Source organism: Sus scrofa, chromosome 15, assembly GCF_000003025.6.
Source record: "Sus scrofa isolate TJ Tabasco breed Duroc chromosome 15, Sscrofa11.1, whole genome shotgun sequence".
Taxonomy (NCBI): Eukaryota; Metazoa; Chordata; class Mammalia; order Artiodactyla; family Suidae; genus Sus; species Sus scrofa.
In genome coordinates, this window is record NC_010457.5 from 109,579,350 (window position 1) to 109,594,970 (window position 15,621).

At 35.8% G+C, this 15,621-nt stretch overlaps 1 protein-coding gene across 6 annotated transcripts in view; it reads left to right on the top strand.

The window, feature by feature from the left end:
- ZDBF2 (zinc finger DBF-type containing 2) overlaps positions 1–14,509 on the top strand; it is a 30,414-nt gene extending 15,905 nt beyond the window's left edge. For all 6 annotated transcript variants that reach the window (XM_005672121.3, XM_013984418.2, XM_021076144.1 and 3 more), the window contains 2 exons: positions 133–260; positions 2,965–14,509. In XM_005672121.3, the coding sequence (XP_005672178.1) occupies positions 133–260; positions 2,965–10,351 (7,515 nt within the window). In that variant the 3' untranslated portion in view covers positions 10,352–14,509. The remainder of the gene's footprint in view (positions 1–132; positions 261–2,964) is intronic.

The following is a 15,621-nucleotide window of genomic DNA, read 5'->3' on the forward strand; positions in this document are numbered from 1 at the left end:
TTAGAATTGTTTTATAGAAAGGGTATTATCAATTTATACATCTACCAGGAGTATAATAAATCTATATTTTGATACTCTCATTACTGGGGATTACCCATTTTAAAATATTCATTTTCTTTTTGCTTTACATAGCATATGTCCAGTGATCAGCACAGATACTTGACCACACAGATTAGACAACGGAGGGGTACCACTAGTTTGATGGAACGTTTCTTACAGGATGTACTGCGGCACCACCCATGTCATTATCAAGAAAGCGGGTAAAGTAACTGCCTGAAATAATATTAGTACACAGTTATATGTTACAGCAGATGTTTGTGTTAATGTTCCAGTATTTCTTAAATTGAATCTTTGAATCACAGAATAAATATAAAGTTAAATTTTATCTAGTAACTTCCTTAATTTTTTTTTTTTTATTTTGGCTTTTTAGGGCTGCACCCCTCGCATATGGAAATTCCTGGGCTAGGGGCTGAATTGGAGCTACCACAGCAGCTCAGGATCTGAGCCTTGTCTGTGACCTACACCACAGCTCAGGGCAACGCTGGACCCCTGACCCGCCGAGTGAGGCCAGGGATCGAACCTGCATTCTCATGAATGCTAGTAGGATTTGTTTCTGCTGCACCACAACAGGAATTCCCTGTTTCTTAAAATTAAAAAAAAAATAGTCTTAGCCCAATAAATAATTATATGTCATGAAGGTGTTTTGTGAGGATGTCATAGGATTAAGCAGGGGGAAAACGTAGGAGCAAATTACCAAGTAATCAAGTAAGGGTAGTCAAAGTAAAAATTAGGTCAGTTTCACATTAATAGAACTATTTGTTAACTCTTTGCTCTTCTATTAGAACTGGCTCTTTTTATAACTTGTTAGTAGTGTGATAGCTTACTCTTAAATTTTTAATAAAAATAAATATTTTGATATCATTTAAAAGTTAATGTCCCATGTTAAAAGAAAAACTGGTAGAAAATCAGATTATGTATTGTGGTGAGTTTGCAGCTATAGTTATAGAAGTTAAGGCAAAATAGATCTTTAGCACATCTGTGCAGAATTAATTGAGCTCAGTATCACCAGTAGGAAAAAAGATGAACTTTTGAACGCCCTGTAAGTCACCAGCCTAGAAATTAACAAATGGTGAGAAAGTTTTAATGGAGAAAAATTAGGAAAAAACTGTGGTTTCTTAACTGGTAGAAAGATGGAATTAGCTTATCTTGGGGTCAGTATAAATTTCCAGTTTATATACAAACAATGCTTCAGCAAACATATATGTATATATACACACACACATACATATATGCAGTTCTTTCTGGGGACTAGATTCCTAGAGTTTGAATTTTTGGGCTAAAGTTTATGGACTTCAAAAATATTTTTACTTTTTAACTTTTCATTTGGGAGTAATTTCAGGCTTACAAAATTTAGTTGCAAGGAATTCTTGTGTAACTTTCACCTAGCTTCCCCAAATGTTAAATCTGAAATAACCATAGTATAGTGATCAAATCCATGAAATTACACTGATAATGATACTGTTTATAAATCTGGTTCAGATTTTGTTACTTCCCTTGCTAATGTCCTTTGTTTGGGCCAGGATTCAATCTAGGACCACACATTGCATTGAGTTGTCACCTCTTCTTACTCTCTCTTAATCATGAGTTGTTTCTCAGTCTGTCTTTGCTTTCAAGACCACGGTACTTTTTACCATATTGGCCAGTTATTTTGTATTTATTACTGAATTTGGATATGCCTGATGTTTCCTGATAAAACTTAGGTAATGCATTTTGGATAAGAATAAATTATAGGTGATGGTTGTGCCCTTCTCAGTGTATCAAGTCGGGCGACCTGTGATGTTGGTTTGTTTCATTGATGGTGAGGTGGACTTGGACTGCTTGATTAAGGTGGCCTCTCCGCCACAAAGTTACTGTTTTTCCGTGTTGTAATTAATAAGACACTTGTGGGGAAGTACATTGAGACTATATAAATATCCTGTTTCTCATCTTACTTTTACCCACTTATTTTAAGCATTCATTGATGATTCATCCCTGAAACAGTAGTTATGTGTATTAATCATAATTCTGCCATTAAGAAGAGCTTTCTTGTTTCCTCATTTAGTTATCTGTTTATATCATTTTTAAGTCATGAGTGTGTCTTTTATTCAGTGTGTTTTGATCCATTACGATTATGTATTTTGTTGCTCAAATTGTGTATGAAAAAATTTAATTCTTTAAAATTAAAAAAATTTTTATTTTATTTTATTTTTTTAACTCAGTGAATATTTTAAGTGAAGTATAGTTGCTTTATAATATTTTATGATGCAGATGTACAATTTTGTGATTCATAATTTTTTTATTTTTTATTTTTTTCTGTTTTTATTTGTAGTTGATTCATAATTTTTTAAATGGTATATTCCATTTCTAGTTATTATAAAATATTGGCTAATTACCCATATTGTACAATATATCCTTGTAGCTTATTTTATACCTAAGAGTTTACACCTCTTACTTCCCTACCCCTATTGCTCCTCCCCCCTTCCATCTCCCCACTGTTCTCTATATCTGAGTTGGCTTCTTTTTTGTTGTATTCACTAGTTTGATGTATTTCAACATGTAAGTGATATCATGCTACACTTGTCTCTGTCTAACTTATTTAGCATAATGCCCTCCAAGTCTGTTCTTGTTGCTTCAAATGACAAAATTTTTTTCTTTGTCATGGCTGAGTAGTATTTTATTGTGTGTGTGTGTGTGTGTGTGTGTGTATTTCACATCTTCTTTATCCAGTCATGGCATAGATGGACACTTAAGTTGCTTCCGTATCTTGGTAATTGTAAATGGTGCTGATATGAACATTGGGATGCATGTATCTTTTCAAATTAGAATATTTTCCGTTCGACCATCAGTTATTCAAAAACTGCGTCCTCATGGATGCCAGTCAGGTTTGTTAGAATATTTTTATGGGTTTCTCCCCTTGCTTTTTAGATCATTGCAAAATGAGAGACTTCATATGAATTCTGCATCACCTTCTGAAGTGGTTCCTAATGATCATTTTATTCCTGAAGAAATGACTGAAGATGCTACTCGAGTCAGAGAAGAGACATCCACCAAGGGTTTTGAACCTGTTGAAGAGTTGTATTCTAGACCTAGTAAATCTCAGGAATATATACAGAGTGTTTCCGTTCGACCATCAGTTATTCAAAAACTGGAGAAAGGAAAGCCACAGCCCTTAGAGTTTGTTCATAAAATTGGGAGCAGTGTGAAAAAATGTAATCCAGTTTGTATTGGTTACAATACAAATAATCAAAATATAATATGTTCTTCAGTGATTTCTAATGCTCCTGTTAGTTGTTTACATGCAAGTTCTCATGAAAGACCGGTTACAACTAATAATACCACTAAGTTACCATTAGGAGTCCCTTTGGATTCAGTTAACAAATGTAACCCAAACAAAGTTGACAAATACCTTCAACAGCTAGACAAGGGCTCTAGAAACCCTATGCTATCATCTCATCCAGAAACTTCTTCAGTTTCATATCAGAACCCTAAAGACTCAAACAGGAAATCTTTATGTACAAATTCAGATAAATTGATTATAGAGGAAAATGTAAAATCTCAGGGTAAAACTTTGTCAGCTGGCTTTAAAGTCCATGAATGTGTGGGTACTAAAGGCTCCTTAAAACTGGAATCTCTTTCCAAATTAGCAGTAAACCGAGCAACCAACCTGAATAAAACTGACATGCCTTCTAATAAAGAAATCTTTGAAGATGGCATTCCAAAGCACCATGAGAAATTCTTTCCCAATATGGAACACACCCAAAAAGGAAGGCATTTAGTTTTTAACAAGTCAGCCTTTTTGGAACAGAAGATCTCAGTGTGTTCTGAAATGAAGTTTGCTTGCAGCTCTCTTCAGTCAGTGTCCAATCATCCTGAAGAGCCTGTGCCAGACCTCTGGAAGGAGGAGCAAATTTATGAAGAAGATACGAACTATGAATCAAAAGGTTCTGAAATGAGTTTTGATGACAGTTCCTCTTTTTGTTCACTGACTGACCAACCAAAAGCAACTGCTACAGAAATAAACCTTTCAAAGGAAGTAGATGCTGATTTGCAGTATAAGAGTAATAACTCTTGTGTTTCTGAAGTAAGTTCTGATTGTGATGGCTCGCTTCAGTTGACTACCAACCAAACTCAAGTAACTGTTAAAGATGGAAGTATTCAGATGGGAACACATATTAAGCTGGTTGACGAAAGCTATGAATCTAGTGAGTCTGAGATGAATTTTGATTGTGATGCCTCGCTTTGGTCAACTGATGACTACCTCCAACATCCTGAAAAAGAAGTAAGCCTTCCTAAGAGGGTACACATTGACTTGGTTGATATGGACTATGGATCTAGTAGCTCTGAAAAAAGTGCTAATTCTGTTTTCTCACTTCAGTCTATGGTTGACCAACTCCCTGTGGCTGTCACAGAAACACAGCTTCAGAAGAAGGTTCACATTGGCTTGGTTGATGAAAACTATGGGTCGAGCTGTTCTGAAACAAGCTTTGATTGTGCGGCTTCTCTTCAGTTAGTAGTTGACCATTCTCAACTGGCCATCAAAGAAAGAAACCTGGAGGATAGGCTTGTTTGTCTGAGAGACAAGAATCATAAACCCAGTAGTGCTCAAGCACACCTTGATTGTGATACCTCTCTTGAGACAGTGACTGATGAACCTCAGAGGGCTGTGGAAGAAACACATTTTCTGAATGACCTTGTGGATATGAACCATGAGTCTTGTGGTTCTGAAGAGAGTTTTTACACTGATACTCAGTTAGTGCCTGACCAATTCCAGGTAGCAGTTGAAGAAGTAAACACTCAGGAAGGAGCTACTGACTTGGAGAATAAGAGTGTTAAATCTAGCATTTCTGATCCAAGTTTTGATTTTGATTCTCATTCTTCTCTTTTCCAATCAGCTAATGATCAGCCTCAAGAAGTAAACACTCAGGAAGGAGCTACTGACTTGGAGAATAAGAGTGTTAAATCTAGCATTTCTGATCTAAGTTTTGATTTTGATTCTCATTCTTTTTTCCAATCAGCTAATGATCAGCCTCAAGAAGTAAACACTCAGGAAGGAGCTACTGACTTGGAGAATAAGAGTGTTAAATCTAGCATTTCTGATCCAAGTTTTGATTTTGATTCTCATTCTTCTCTTTTCCAATCAGCTAATGATCAGCCTTTGGGTGAAATAAATCTGAAGGAGTTAAACGTTGACATGGAAGTTAAGAGCTATGGGTGTTCCAGTTCTGAGTTGACTTTTGATTCCAGTCCTCCTTTTGTGTCAGTTACTGACTATCCTGAGCTGGATATTGAAGAAATAAGAAAGAAGTACATTAACCTGGAAGATGAGAGTTTTGAGTCAGTTAGTTCGGAAATAACTTTTGATTCTGACATTTCTCTTCACTCAGTAGCTGACCAATCTGAAGTAGCTGTTTATGAGGAAGAACCTATTGATCTGGAAAATAAGAGTAACAAATCTTGTGTTTCTGAAATAACTTTTGATTCTGATGTATCTCTTAGTTTACCGACTGATCAACATGGAATAACTGTTAAAGAAACACTCATTCAGAAAGAAGAGTCTCTACACTTAGAAGGGAAGGATGATGATCCCACTAGTTCTGAAATAAGTCTGGATTCTTATACCCCTTTTCATTTAGTGACTAATCTTCCAGAAGAAGCTGTTAAAAAGCTAAATCTTCAAAAAGAAGAGTGGGGACACTTAGACAATAGGGAAAATGAACCTAGTGATTCTGAGTTAAGTTTTGAATATGATGCTTTTCATTCAATGACTGGACATGCAAAAGATCCCATTAAAGAAAAAAATCTTCAGAAAGAAGAGAATGTACAGTTAGAAAATGAGGGTAATGTACCCAGTGTTTCTGAAAGCAGTTTGAAATCCGATACTTCTTTTCATTTAGTAACCGATCATCCAGATATAGCTATTAAAAAAATAAACCGTAAAAAAGAAGAACATGTAAACTTAGCAGATAAGGGTAATGAGTTGAGTGTTTCTGAAACAAGTTTGGATTCTAGTATCTCTTTTCAGTCAGTGACTCACAAACCTGAAGAAGTTATTAAGGAACTATGGCTTCAAAAAGAAAAGGATGCTAAGTTCAAAGGTAAAAGTCCTGACTTTAGTGATTCTGAAATAGATTTGGATTCTGATGTCCCTCATTATTCAGTGATGGAACCTGAAATAGCTGTTAAAGAAATAAATATTCAGAAAGAAGAATGTGCTGTTCTAGAGAACAAGAGTGATGAATATAGTGGTTCAGAAATAATTTTGGACTCTGATGTCCCTCCTCAGTCAATGACTGAAAAACCTCAAATAACTGTTTTGAAGGAGGACCATGTTGACCCAGAAGATAAAAGTATTAGACTTAGAGATTTTGAAATAAATTTGGGTATTGACGCCCCTCTTCATTCAGTCACTGACCAAACGCAGCTAGCTCTTTTGAAGGAAAAACATGCTGATCTGGAGGATACAAACAGTGAATCTAGTGATGGTGAAATAGATTTTGATTCTGATTACCATCTTCAGCCATTGACTGAACAATTTCAGGAAGTGGCTAAAAAAACAAATCTGTGGGAGGAAGAGGATATGGGCCTGAAAAATAAGCTTGATGAACCTAATGGTTCTAAATTAATACATACTTCTGATGTTTCTCTTCAGTCTGTATCTGATCAACCTGAAGTGGCTGTTAACCGAATAAACCTTGAGAATCAAGGTCATGTGTACTTGGAAGATGAGAACAGTCAATACAATAGTTCTGAAATGAGTTTGGATTCTGATTTCTTGGTTCAGTCAATAGTTGATCATCCTCAGATAACTAATTTGGAGCAGGAGCATACTGAGCTAGAAGATGAGCATAATCCATCTTGTGGTTCTGAAATAAGTTTTTATTCTGATTACCCCTTTCAGTCAGTGGTGGAGCAGTTTAGAGAAACTGTTAAAGAAATAAACCTTTGGAAGGATGAAGTTAACGAGGAAGATAAGAGTGATAAATCCAAAAATTTTGAAATTATGTGTGATTCCGATGTCCTTCAGTCGGTGGCTGGCCAAACAGAAGAAATGGTTAAGGCGTTCAGCCTTTGGAAGAAGCGTGTTGACTTGGAAGATAAGATGGTCAAACCTAGTGATTCAAAGGTAAATTTTGATTCCAATAAGCCTCTTCAGTCTGTGGCGAATGAAATTCAAGAGACTAGTATAGAAATAAATCTTCTGAGGGAGGGACATGTTTGTCTGGATAGTAAGAGCTATGAACCCAGTGATTCTGAAATCATTTTTGTTTCAAATGCCCCTCTCCAATCAGTGACTGAGCAGCCACACATTTTGGAAGAGCAACAAGCCAGTTTGGAAGATAAGAGCAGTGATCCTTGTGATCCTGAAATAAGCTTTGTTTCTGATGACCCTCTTCAGTCAGGGGCTGTCCAGCTTCCAAAAGCTATTAAAGAAATAGATCTTTGGAGGGAAGACCACATTTACCTGGAAGATAAGAGATATAAACTAGGTGATTTTGAAGTAAGCTATGATTCTGATCTTTACGTTGTAGCTGGTCATTCTCCTGTGGCTTTCAAAGAAATAAACTTGCAAGAGAAGGATCATAATGACCTAGAAAATAAGAACTGTGAACTTAGTGTTTCTGAAATGAAATGGGATTCTGGTGTTCATCTTCAGTTAGAAGTTGACCAACCCCACATGATTTGCAAAGAAAGCAAGCTTCAGACAGAAAAGCATTTTGGCATGGAAGAAAACATCAGTGAACCTAGTGATTCTGAAATGTGTGATTCTGATGTCCCTTTTCAAATCGTGATAAACGAACCTCAAGTGTCAGGCAAAGAAACAAATATTCAAAAGATGCTGTTTGTAGACCTGGTGACTGGAGATAGTGATTGCGAAATGATTTCAGATTCTGATGTCCCTTTTCAGCCAGTGATTGACTCACCTCAAATGACTGTCAAAGACATTAGCTGTATAAATGCAGAAAGTTTTATTCTAGAAGATGAGAACTGTGAATCTTATGATTCTGAACTAGAATATGTTTGTGAAGCCTCTCCTCAATCAGTGACAAACCATTCCAAAAAGACCTTCAAAATAGTAAACCAGAAGCAGGACTATATTATCCTGGAGGAGTCAAGCTGTGAGCCTTATGCTTCTGAAATAAATTTTCAAATTGATCCTTCTCATCAGTCTGTGGGTCAGTCACTAGGGCCTAAAAAAAAAAAGGCAAAATATATTGACCCAAAAGATAAGAGCTGTCAATCTAATAGTCTTAAAAATTTTTTTGAATGGGAAAAGACTTCTCAGCCAGTGACTCACCAAGGGCAGAAAGCTGACAAAGGGGTTAACCTTTGGACAGATGTAGAAAATATTGGCCTAAAAGATAAAAACTGTGACTCTGGTGTTTCTGCAGTGGATTGTAATGCCTCTCCTGAGTTGGTGAACCATCAAATGCCCAATAAAGAAAACCTTCTGAGGTTAAAACCTACAAATCTAGGAAATACAAGCTGTGAACCTTGTGGTTCTAGGATGAATTTTCAATGTCATCCCTCTCCCTCCCATCAGTCTGACACTGACCAGCCTCAAGAAGCTGTTAATAAAATAGACCTATTTAAGAAGATGTTTTTTGACCTGAAAGAAACAAACCATAATTCTCATTCAAGCTCTGTGCCTATGACTGATTCTGTAAGGAACCAGGAAAAAGCAAAGGAGGTCATAGAAGACGATCCTGATGAACCAGTTCTTGAAGCCTTGCCTCATGTCCCTCCTTCCTTTGTGGGAAAAACCTGGTCTCAGATAATGAGAGAAGATGACATGAAAATTAATGCTCTTGTGAAAGAGTTTAAGGAAGGTCGTTTCCATTGTTACTTTGATGATGACTGTGAGACCAGGAGAATTAAAAAAAAAAAATTGAATAAAGGAAAAAAGGTTACCTGGACTGACCTCAATCAGGACACTGCATCAATTCAAGTTCTCTCAGATTGTGATGATAATGCAGGTGGTATTTCAGGTATTGATGAGTTTTCAGTGGGCTTGGATAAAACTAGCCATTATCCTTCAGCAGAGAGGTGTTATGAACAAACATGGGGAGTGGCTTCTCAATGCCAGGCTATAAAAGTCAGTCATGGAACGCAGACCAATCGCCCAAGTCACCCAAGGATGAAAAGAAGGATAACTGGACAAGAGAAAGACTCTCCAGTAAGGAAGCGTTTACTTTTACAGAATGGCAGAAAGACAAAAAAGAAAGTAGAAATTGGGACACTTGAATTCCCTGAATCACGTATTACAGTTTTGAAGCCTTTGCAACCAAATGCCTTAATGTCTGTTCTTTCTTCAAATATTAAGTTGAAGAAAGGTGAATCCAACAGCTCTAAAACGAGGCACCATAGTAGAAATAATTGGGATATTATCATACAGTACAAATATAAACACAATTCCTTTAATTATAATGATCCATTGAATAAGCAAATTGTATTTGATCCTTCTCTGAACATAGAAGTACCAGGGTCTGACAGGAGTAACTGTGTTGAAATTCATTTTAACCACCTTAACTCCAGTGCAGGAGATGATGATACTTATGTACAAAGCTTTGCTTCAGCACCTTTTATGACAGTGTCAGTAAGACATGAGTTAATGCCACATCAGGAGGCCAATGCATCATCTGTGTTTCTGGAAAAATCCCAGGTTTTGAATTCTAGTAAAGTTCCAAAGGAAAGTAATTTCCAGTCAACTCTTTTAAATCACGCTGTTGTCAAAGTTTCTCCAAAATCAGTTAGAATTAAGTTTTTGGAAAGTAAAAAGAAAAGTCAGAGAAAGAAGGTGACAGCTAATAATAAGCTAGGTTTTCCCAAAATGGATTGCAGACCGAATATTCCTCAGCAGAAAACCAGAATTGCCGCAGAAAAACAATCGACTTGGATTCAGACCAAACTAAGTGATATAATTAAAAAGTATATTCCCCAATACTCTGTTTTTTTGCGTCACAAATATTGGTCCAGGAGCACTCTTGTTAAGATGCACCTTAAGAAGAAAAAGACGGATGTCAGTAGGTTAAAGCAGGCCAAGAGATCAGCCAAAATGCTTTCAAACTCCTTGGTTCCATCAGCTGATGCTAAAGAGAAGTCACGCGCCATAGCAGGCTCTTCTCCCAAGCAACCTGTGCAGGATTCTTCTGGTGTTGCAGGAAATAAGAAGAATGGTAATAAAAAACAAACAAAGAAAGAAAGAAAACAAGGAGAGCCTTCTAGACCTATTAGAAGATATGCTTTGAGAAGTTTACATTCTGATGTACCTCATTCTGATAGAATGAGGACCCGGCTCTCAAGCAAATCATGAAGTAATGAGGTAAACTAGAGGGGTTTCTATTAGGGCTGGTTGAGGCTTCAGTACTTCAACTGAGAATAGCTTTGGTACTTAGTGTACATAGCTTTCCTTACTTTAGTGAATAAATAAACCTTCAGCTATTTTGCTATTGACTTATTTTTCAGAACTTTTATATTCATTTAAAGTTGGTGTGTAGGGTCTTTTCTTGTGAGTGTTTATGAAAGATTCAAAAACACCCTTTGTCCATTTGCTGTGGAAAAGCTTCATCTTAGTTTACATTACATAATTTAGCACAATGTATACAATTTTCTCGCTCAAATGATGTCCCTCATTTATCTTTTATAATTGTATCTCTCATGCCAGCAGGTTGTAAAACTGCAAGAAATGAATATGGCAAACACAAAAGGCTATCTTATTTTTTACTTTTTAAAATTCGTAGCAAATGAATATATAGTTATTTTCTGTGTGTTTCAGAGTGGCATTGCCAATATCATATGCTGACTGGATAATTAAAAAGAAGAAACACTAATAGATTATCTCAGCTTTTAAGTATGATTGACCTAAATAATCACACACAAAATAGAATTTATCTTTCTTTTAAAAGCAGTCCATGAAAAATAAATAAATAAATAAATAAAAGCAGTCCAGAGAATGAGATTCCATAAACTTTAATCTAGTTTTTAAAAACTGCCTGGTGATTTTAAGGACATAACACAAACTCCTCCTGCTTCATTTAGGTCGGATCTGCAGCTCTCTAACTTTCCTCATTTGAATACACACATATATACAGTCTCTGTGGGTTAAGGTTTTGGCGTTGCCTCAAACTTCCACGTTGCACCTGTGGCCCTAAAAAAACAAAAAACCAAAACCGAACAAATAAATAAAGAAGTGAAAAACTTTCAAAATTTGGGAGGATATGAGAGTGCTCCTTTTTCAAAATATGTTTTGGTTTAATTTGCTTGTTAGATGAAATAATTGGATGGCTTTTGTGTATTCAAGTATGCATTAAAAGTAAAATTATAAGCACAATGAACATTTTATTAATCTGTCTTTGTTCAGTATCTTACATAGATGTTTATTATATTTGTTTCAAATTGTGCAGTATGTAGACAACATTGTATAATGTGTGTTTTGGATTTGTGCGTTGAAATTTTTTGTGTAGTGGGCTCTGAGTGACAGTTCTTTTGCTAAAGAGAAACTATATTTAAAATATTCAAACAATTATATATTTCCATGTAAAACAATGTGAAGACTAGTGTATTTTTTATAGTGCAATTTAAAGGGCAAATTTGTTTTCAAAGCTATCAAGATAAAATTTATCAAATATTGAAATTTGTCTATTTTCTCTTCATGTTAGGAGCTTTATCTGGAAATACTTAAGGATTCATAACAGTGAAAACAGAAGTTCATTTTATAAATGGTCTTAGAGATAATAAATAAGAGAATATCAGTGTTGATGCTGGTGAGAAAATAGTTTAACTGAAGATATGTGGCTTATGTTCAAAGAAGTATTTATTTCAAAGGATTAAAATGAAACAACTGGTGGTATGGTGGGTTAGCACCTTTTCACTTTGTATACCTGTGTTGGAAGAGGTGGTGAGCAGGGGGCAGTATTATTATTATTTGACACCTACTGGAAGAGAGAACTTTGGTGTCTCCAATACCATGGTGTATGTTATACAGGACAAGAAAACATGGAAGACTCTATCTGAGTCAGTGAGGTCAGTGTCTCTGGCCTCAGCAGTATTGACTTCTAGAATTTTTGGTCCAGAATTATACAACAGACTACTCTTTATATGAAAAATTAATGGAGCAAAAATATAAGATGGAAGCCCATTTTAAATAAAGAACTTTTATGTATAGAAAAAATGTGAAAAATGTGAAAAATGATGTAATTAGAAAATTACACATCAAATGTCAATTTAAGAAAATGAGAGGCTGAGGAAGAGTCTCAACATTTCCTTATACTTCACTTAGACCCTAAATATTAGGGAAATAACAGTAAACTTAGTAAGTTTCTTTTGTGGTTTATACTTGGTTGTATATATTTAAAAAGTTCTCCCAAAGTATCTTATTTTTTTATTTTTTATTTTTTTTAACAAGACCATTTCTTTTTTTTTTTTTTTAATTTTTGTTTTTGTCTTTTTCAGGGCTGCACCCTCGGCATATGGAGGTTCCTAGGCTGGGGGTCTAATTGGAGATGTAGCTGCCGGCCTACCCTACAGCCACAGCAACTCGGGATCCAAGCTGCGTCTGCAACTACGCAATGGCTCACAGCCACGCCAGATCCTTAAACCCACTGAGCAAGTCCAGGGATCGAACCCACAACCTCATGGTTCCTAGTTGGATTCATTAACCACTGAGCCATGAAGGGAACTCCCCAAAGTATTTTAAATTATTTACCTTGACAAAGAAGTTGTCTAAGATGAACTCGAGTTTGTTTCTGAATCTTTAAAATATAAAATTATATTTTTTTATTTTAAAGCTTTATTGAAGGAGTTCCTATTGTGGCTCAGTGGAAATGAACCCAACTAGTATCTGTGAGATTACAGGTTTGATCCCTGGCCTCGCTCAGTGGGTTAAGGATCTGGTGTTGCCCTGAGCTGTGGTGTAGGTTTCAGACATGGCTTGGATCCTGCATTGCTGTGGCTGTGCCGTAGACTGGCAGCTACAGCTCCGATTCGACCCCAGCCTAGGAACTTCCATATGCCGCAGGTTCAGCCCTAAAAAGCAAAAAAAAAAAAAAAAAAGGTTTTATTGACGTAGTTAGTTGACTTATAATGTGATAATTTCTGCTGTACAACAAAGTAATTCAGTTATACACATCCATTCTTTTTGAATGTATACTTTTTTCTTGTTTATAATTTATTACATGTATGTTGTTTTTTCGCATGCACTTTATTTTCAAAAATAACACGTGCGTGTGTGCGTGTGTGTGTGTGTGTGTGTGTGTGTGTATCTTGAGCTGTCACCAAGTATCAGGCATTGTGCTGGGCTTTTAAGTTGTATCATCTCATTTGATCTTCTAAAAGCCCTTTTGATTTAGATACTGTAATTGTCACTAAATAGCAGATGAGAAAACTCAGGCATAGAGCCTCAATTTTGGGTTGACAAATGAGTTGTTTACTGTAATCAAATGGGGATTACAGATAATCTCCATTTGCTTTCCCATCCCAGTCCCAGGCCACTCCTAAGCTACTATCTGTCTTTATAGTTTAGCCTTTTCTGGACATTTCATATAAATGGCATCATACACTGTCGTCTTAAAGGTGTCTGGCTTTTTTCATTTCCCATAATGGTCTTTCATTCATATAGCTTGTGTCAGTATTTTGTGCTTTTTAAAGTTGCTGAATAGTATATATAATTAGTTTTTAATGAAGCTGGTAATAGAATGCTGGTGTCCAGATGACAAATAGAAAAGCCGTGAGTCTTGAGGCTAGCCATTCCTTTATGTCTTTCATACCTGTTATTTTCAATTACTGCCTCAATTCCAAAACCAGCTAGATATCTGCCTTTGCGAGCGCTCTTATTCCATACTTGAATGCTTCATGCTTCCTCTACCTTTGACTCATTTCCTTTACTGCCCATCTTGGCATTCTTTTCATTGTGCTTTGTGATTCTTTGTATCAACACATAACTCTGTGTTCTCAATCCTTTCATGATGAATTGCTTGCAAGTAACTCAACTGAGAATTATATCGAAGTTGCCCATTATTCTAATCTCTGTCTGCTGTAGAGCCAGGAAGTGATGATGAAGGTACTGGGCATGATGAAAATTCTTGTTTAAAATCATTCTCCTTTATAACCACAGTATACATCATCAAAAGCAGGAAAGCAACAGTGATAGGATATAACTCTCTATTCCACAGACCTCATTTGGATTTTTACAGATTGATCCAAAACATCCTCTGTAGGTCGAGGATCACACCCTGTCACGACTCTGTAAGGTTCCTTCTGTACGGAGCAGTTCCTCAGCCTTTTTATTTTATAACTTGACATTTTGAAGTGTATAAACCAGGTTCTTTGTGGCTTGTCCCTCAGTTTGAGTTTGTGTGATGTTTCTTTATAAAAGTGCTTTTTTTTTGGAGGGGGGCAAGAAATTCTGTGGACTTCTCAGTGTACCATAACAGAAGCCATGTGATATTAATTTGAATAAATGTGATTGAAGATATTCAGCTTTTGTCTTTATTTTAGAGTAAAAGCTTTTTATAATCTGAAGTTTAAAAATCTGAAAAGCTTTTAGTCATCTTACCCTCTCAGAGAGGGTAAGTTGAATTGTCAACAAATAGTTACATTTTTTTCACAACTGAGCTTTGAGGCAATTATGACTGAAAATTTTGTCTGTTATATTTATCATCAAGCCCATCATGGATAAGACAAATATTCATACATTTAACTATTTAGACACCTACTATGTGCCTGGCCCTGTAGTGGGTGCCAAGGATCCATCAAGCCATCAACCAAACAGGTTTTTAGTTGCTCACTTTCACTACTGATAAGAGTAAAAGCCAAGAAATAGCAACAACAACAACAAAAGACAAAAAAAAAAAAAAAAAAAAAAAAAAAAGAGTAAAAGCGTGTGTGTGTGTGTGTGTGTGTGTGTGTGTGTCTTCTTAATCCCATCATGGAATTGATGGGCACTTGGGTTGCTTCCATGTCTTGGCTGTTGTAAATAGTGTTGCTTATGAACCTTGGGGTACATGTATCTTTTTAATTAGTGTTTTCATTTTCTTCAGATATATACCTAGGAGTGGAATTGCTGAATCATATGGTAGTTCTGTTTTTAGTTTTTTGAGGGACTTTCGTACTGTTTTTCATAGTGGCTATACCAACTTACATTCCCATCAATAGTGTACAAGTGTTCCATTTTCTCCGTATCCTCTCTAGCATTTATTACTTGTAGACTTTTTGGTGATAACCATTTTGACAGATATGGTATTTCATGGTTTTTATTTGCATTTCTCTAATAATTAGTGATGTTGAGCATATTTTCATGTACCTGTTAGCCACCCGTATGTCTTCTTTGGAGAAATGTCTATTCATGCCTTTTGCTCATTTCCTGATTGAGTTATTTGGGGTTTTTTTGATATTGAATTGTATGAGATATTTATGTATTTTAATAATAACTCCTTGTCAGTCACATCATTTGCAAATATTTTCTCCCGTTTCATTGGTTGTCTTTTCGTTTTGTTGATGGTTTCCTTTGCTGTGCAAAAGCTTTTAAATTTAATTAGGTATCATTTGTTTATTTTTTCATTGTTTATTGTTTAAAGTTTAGTATAA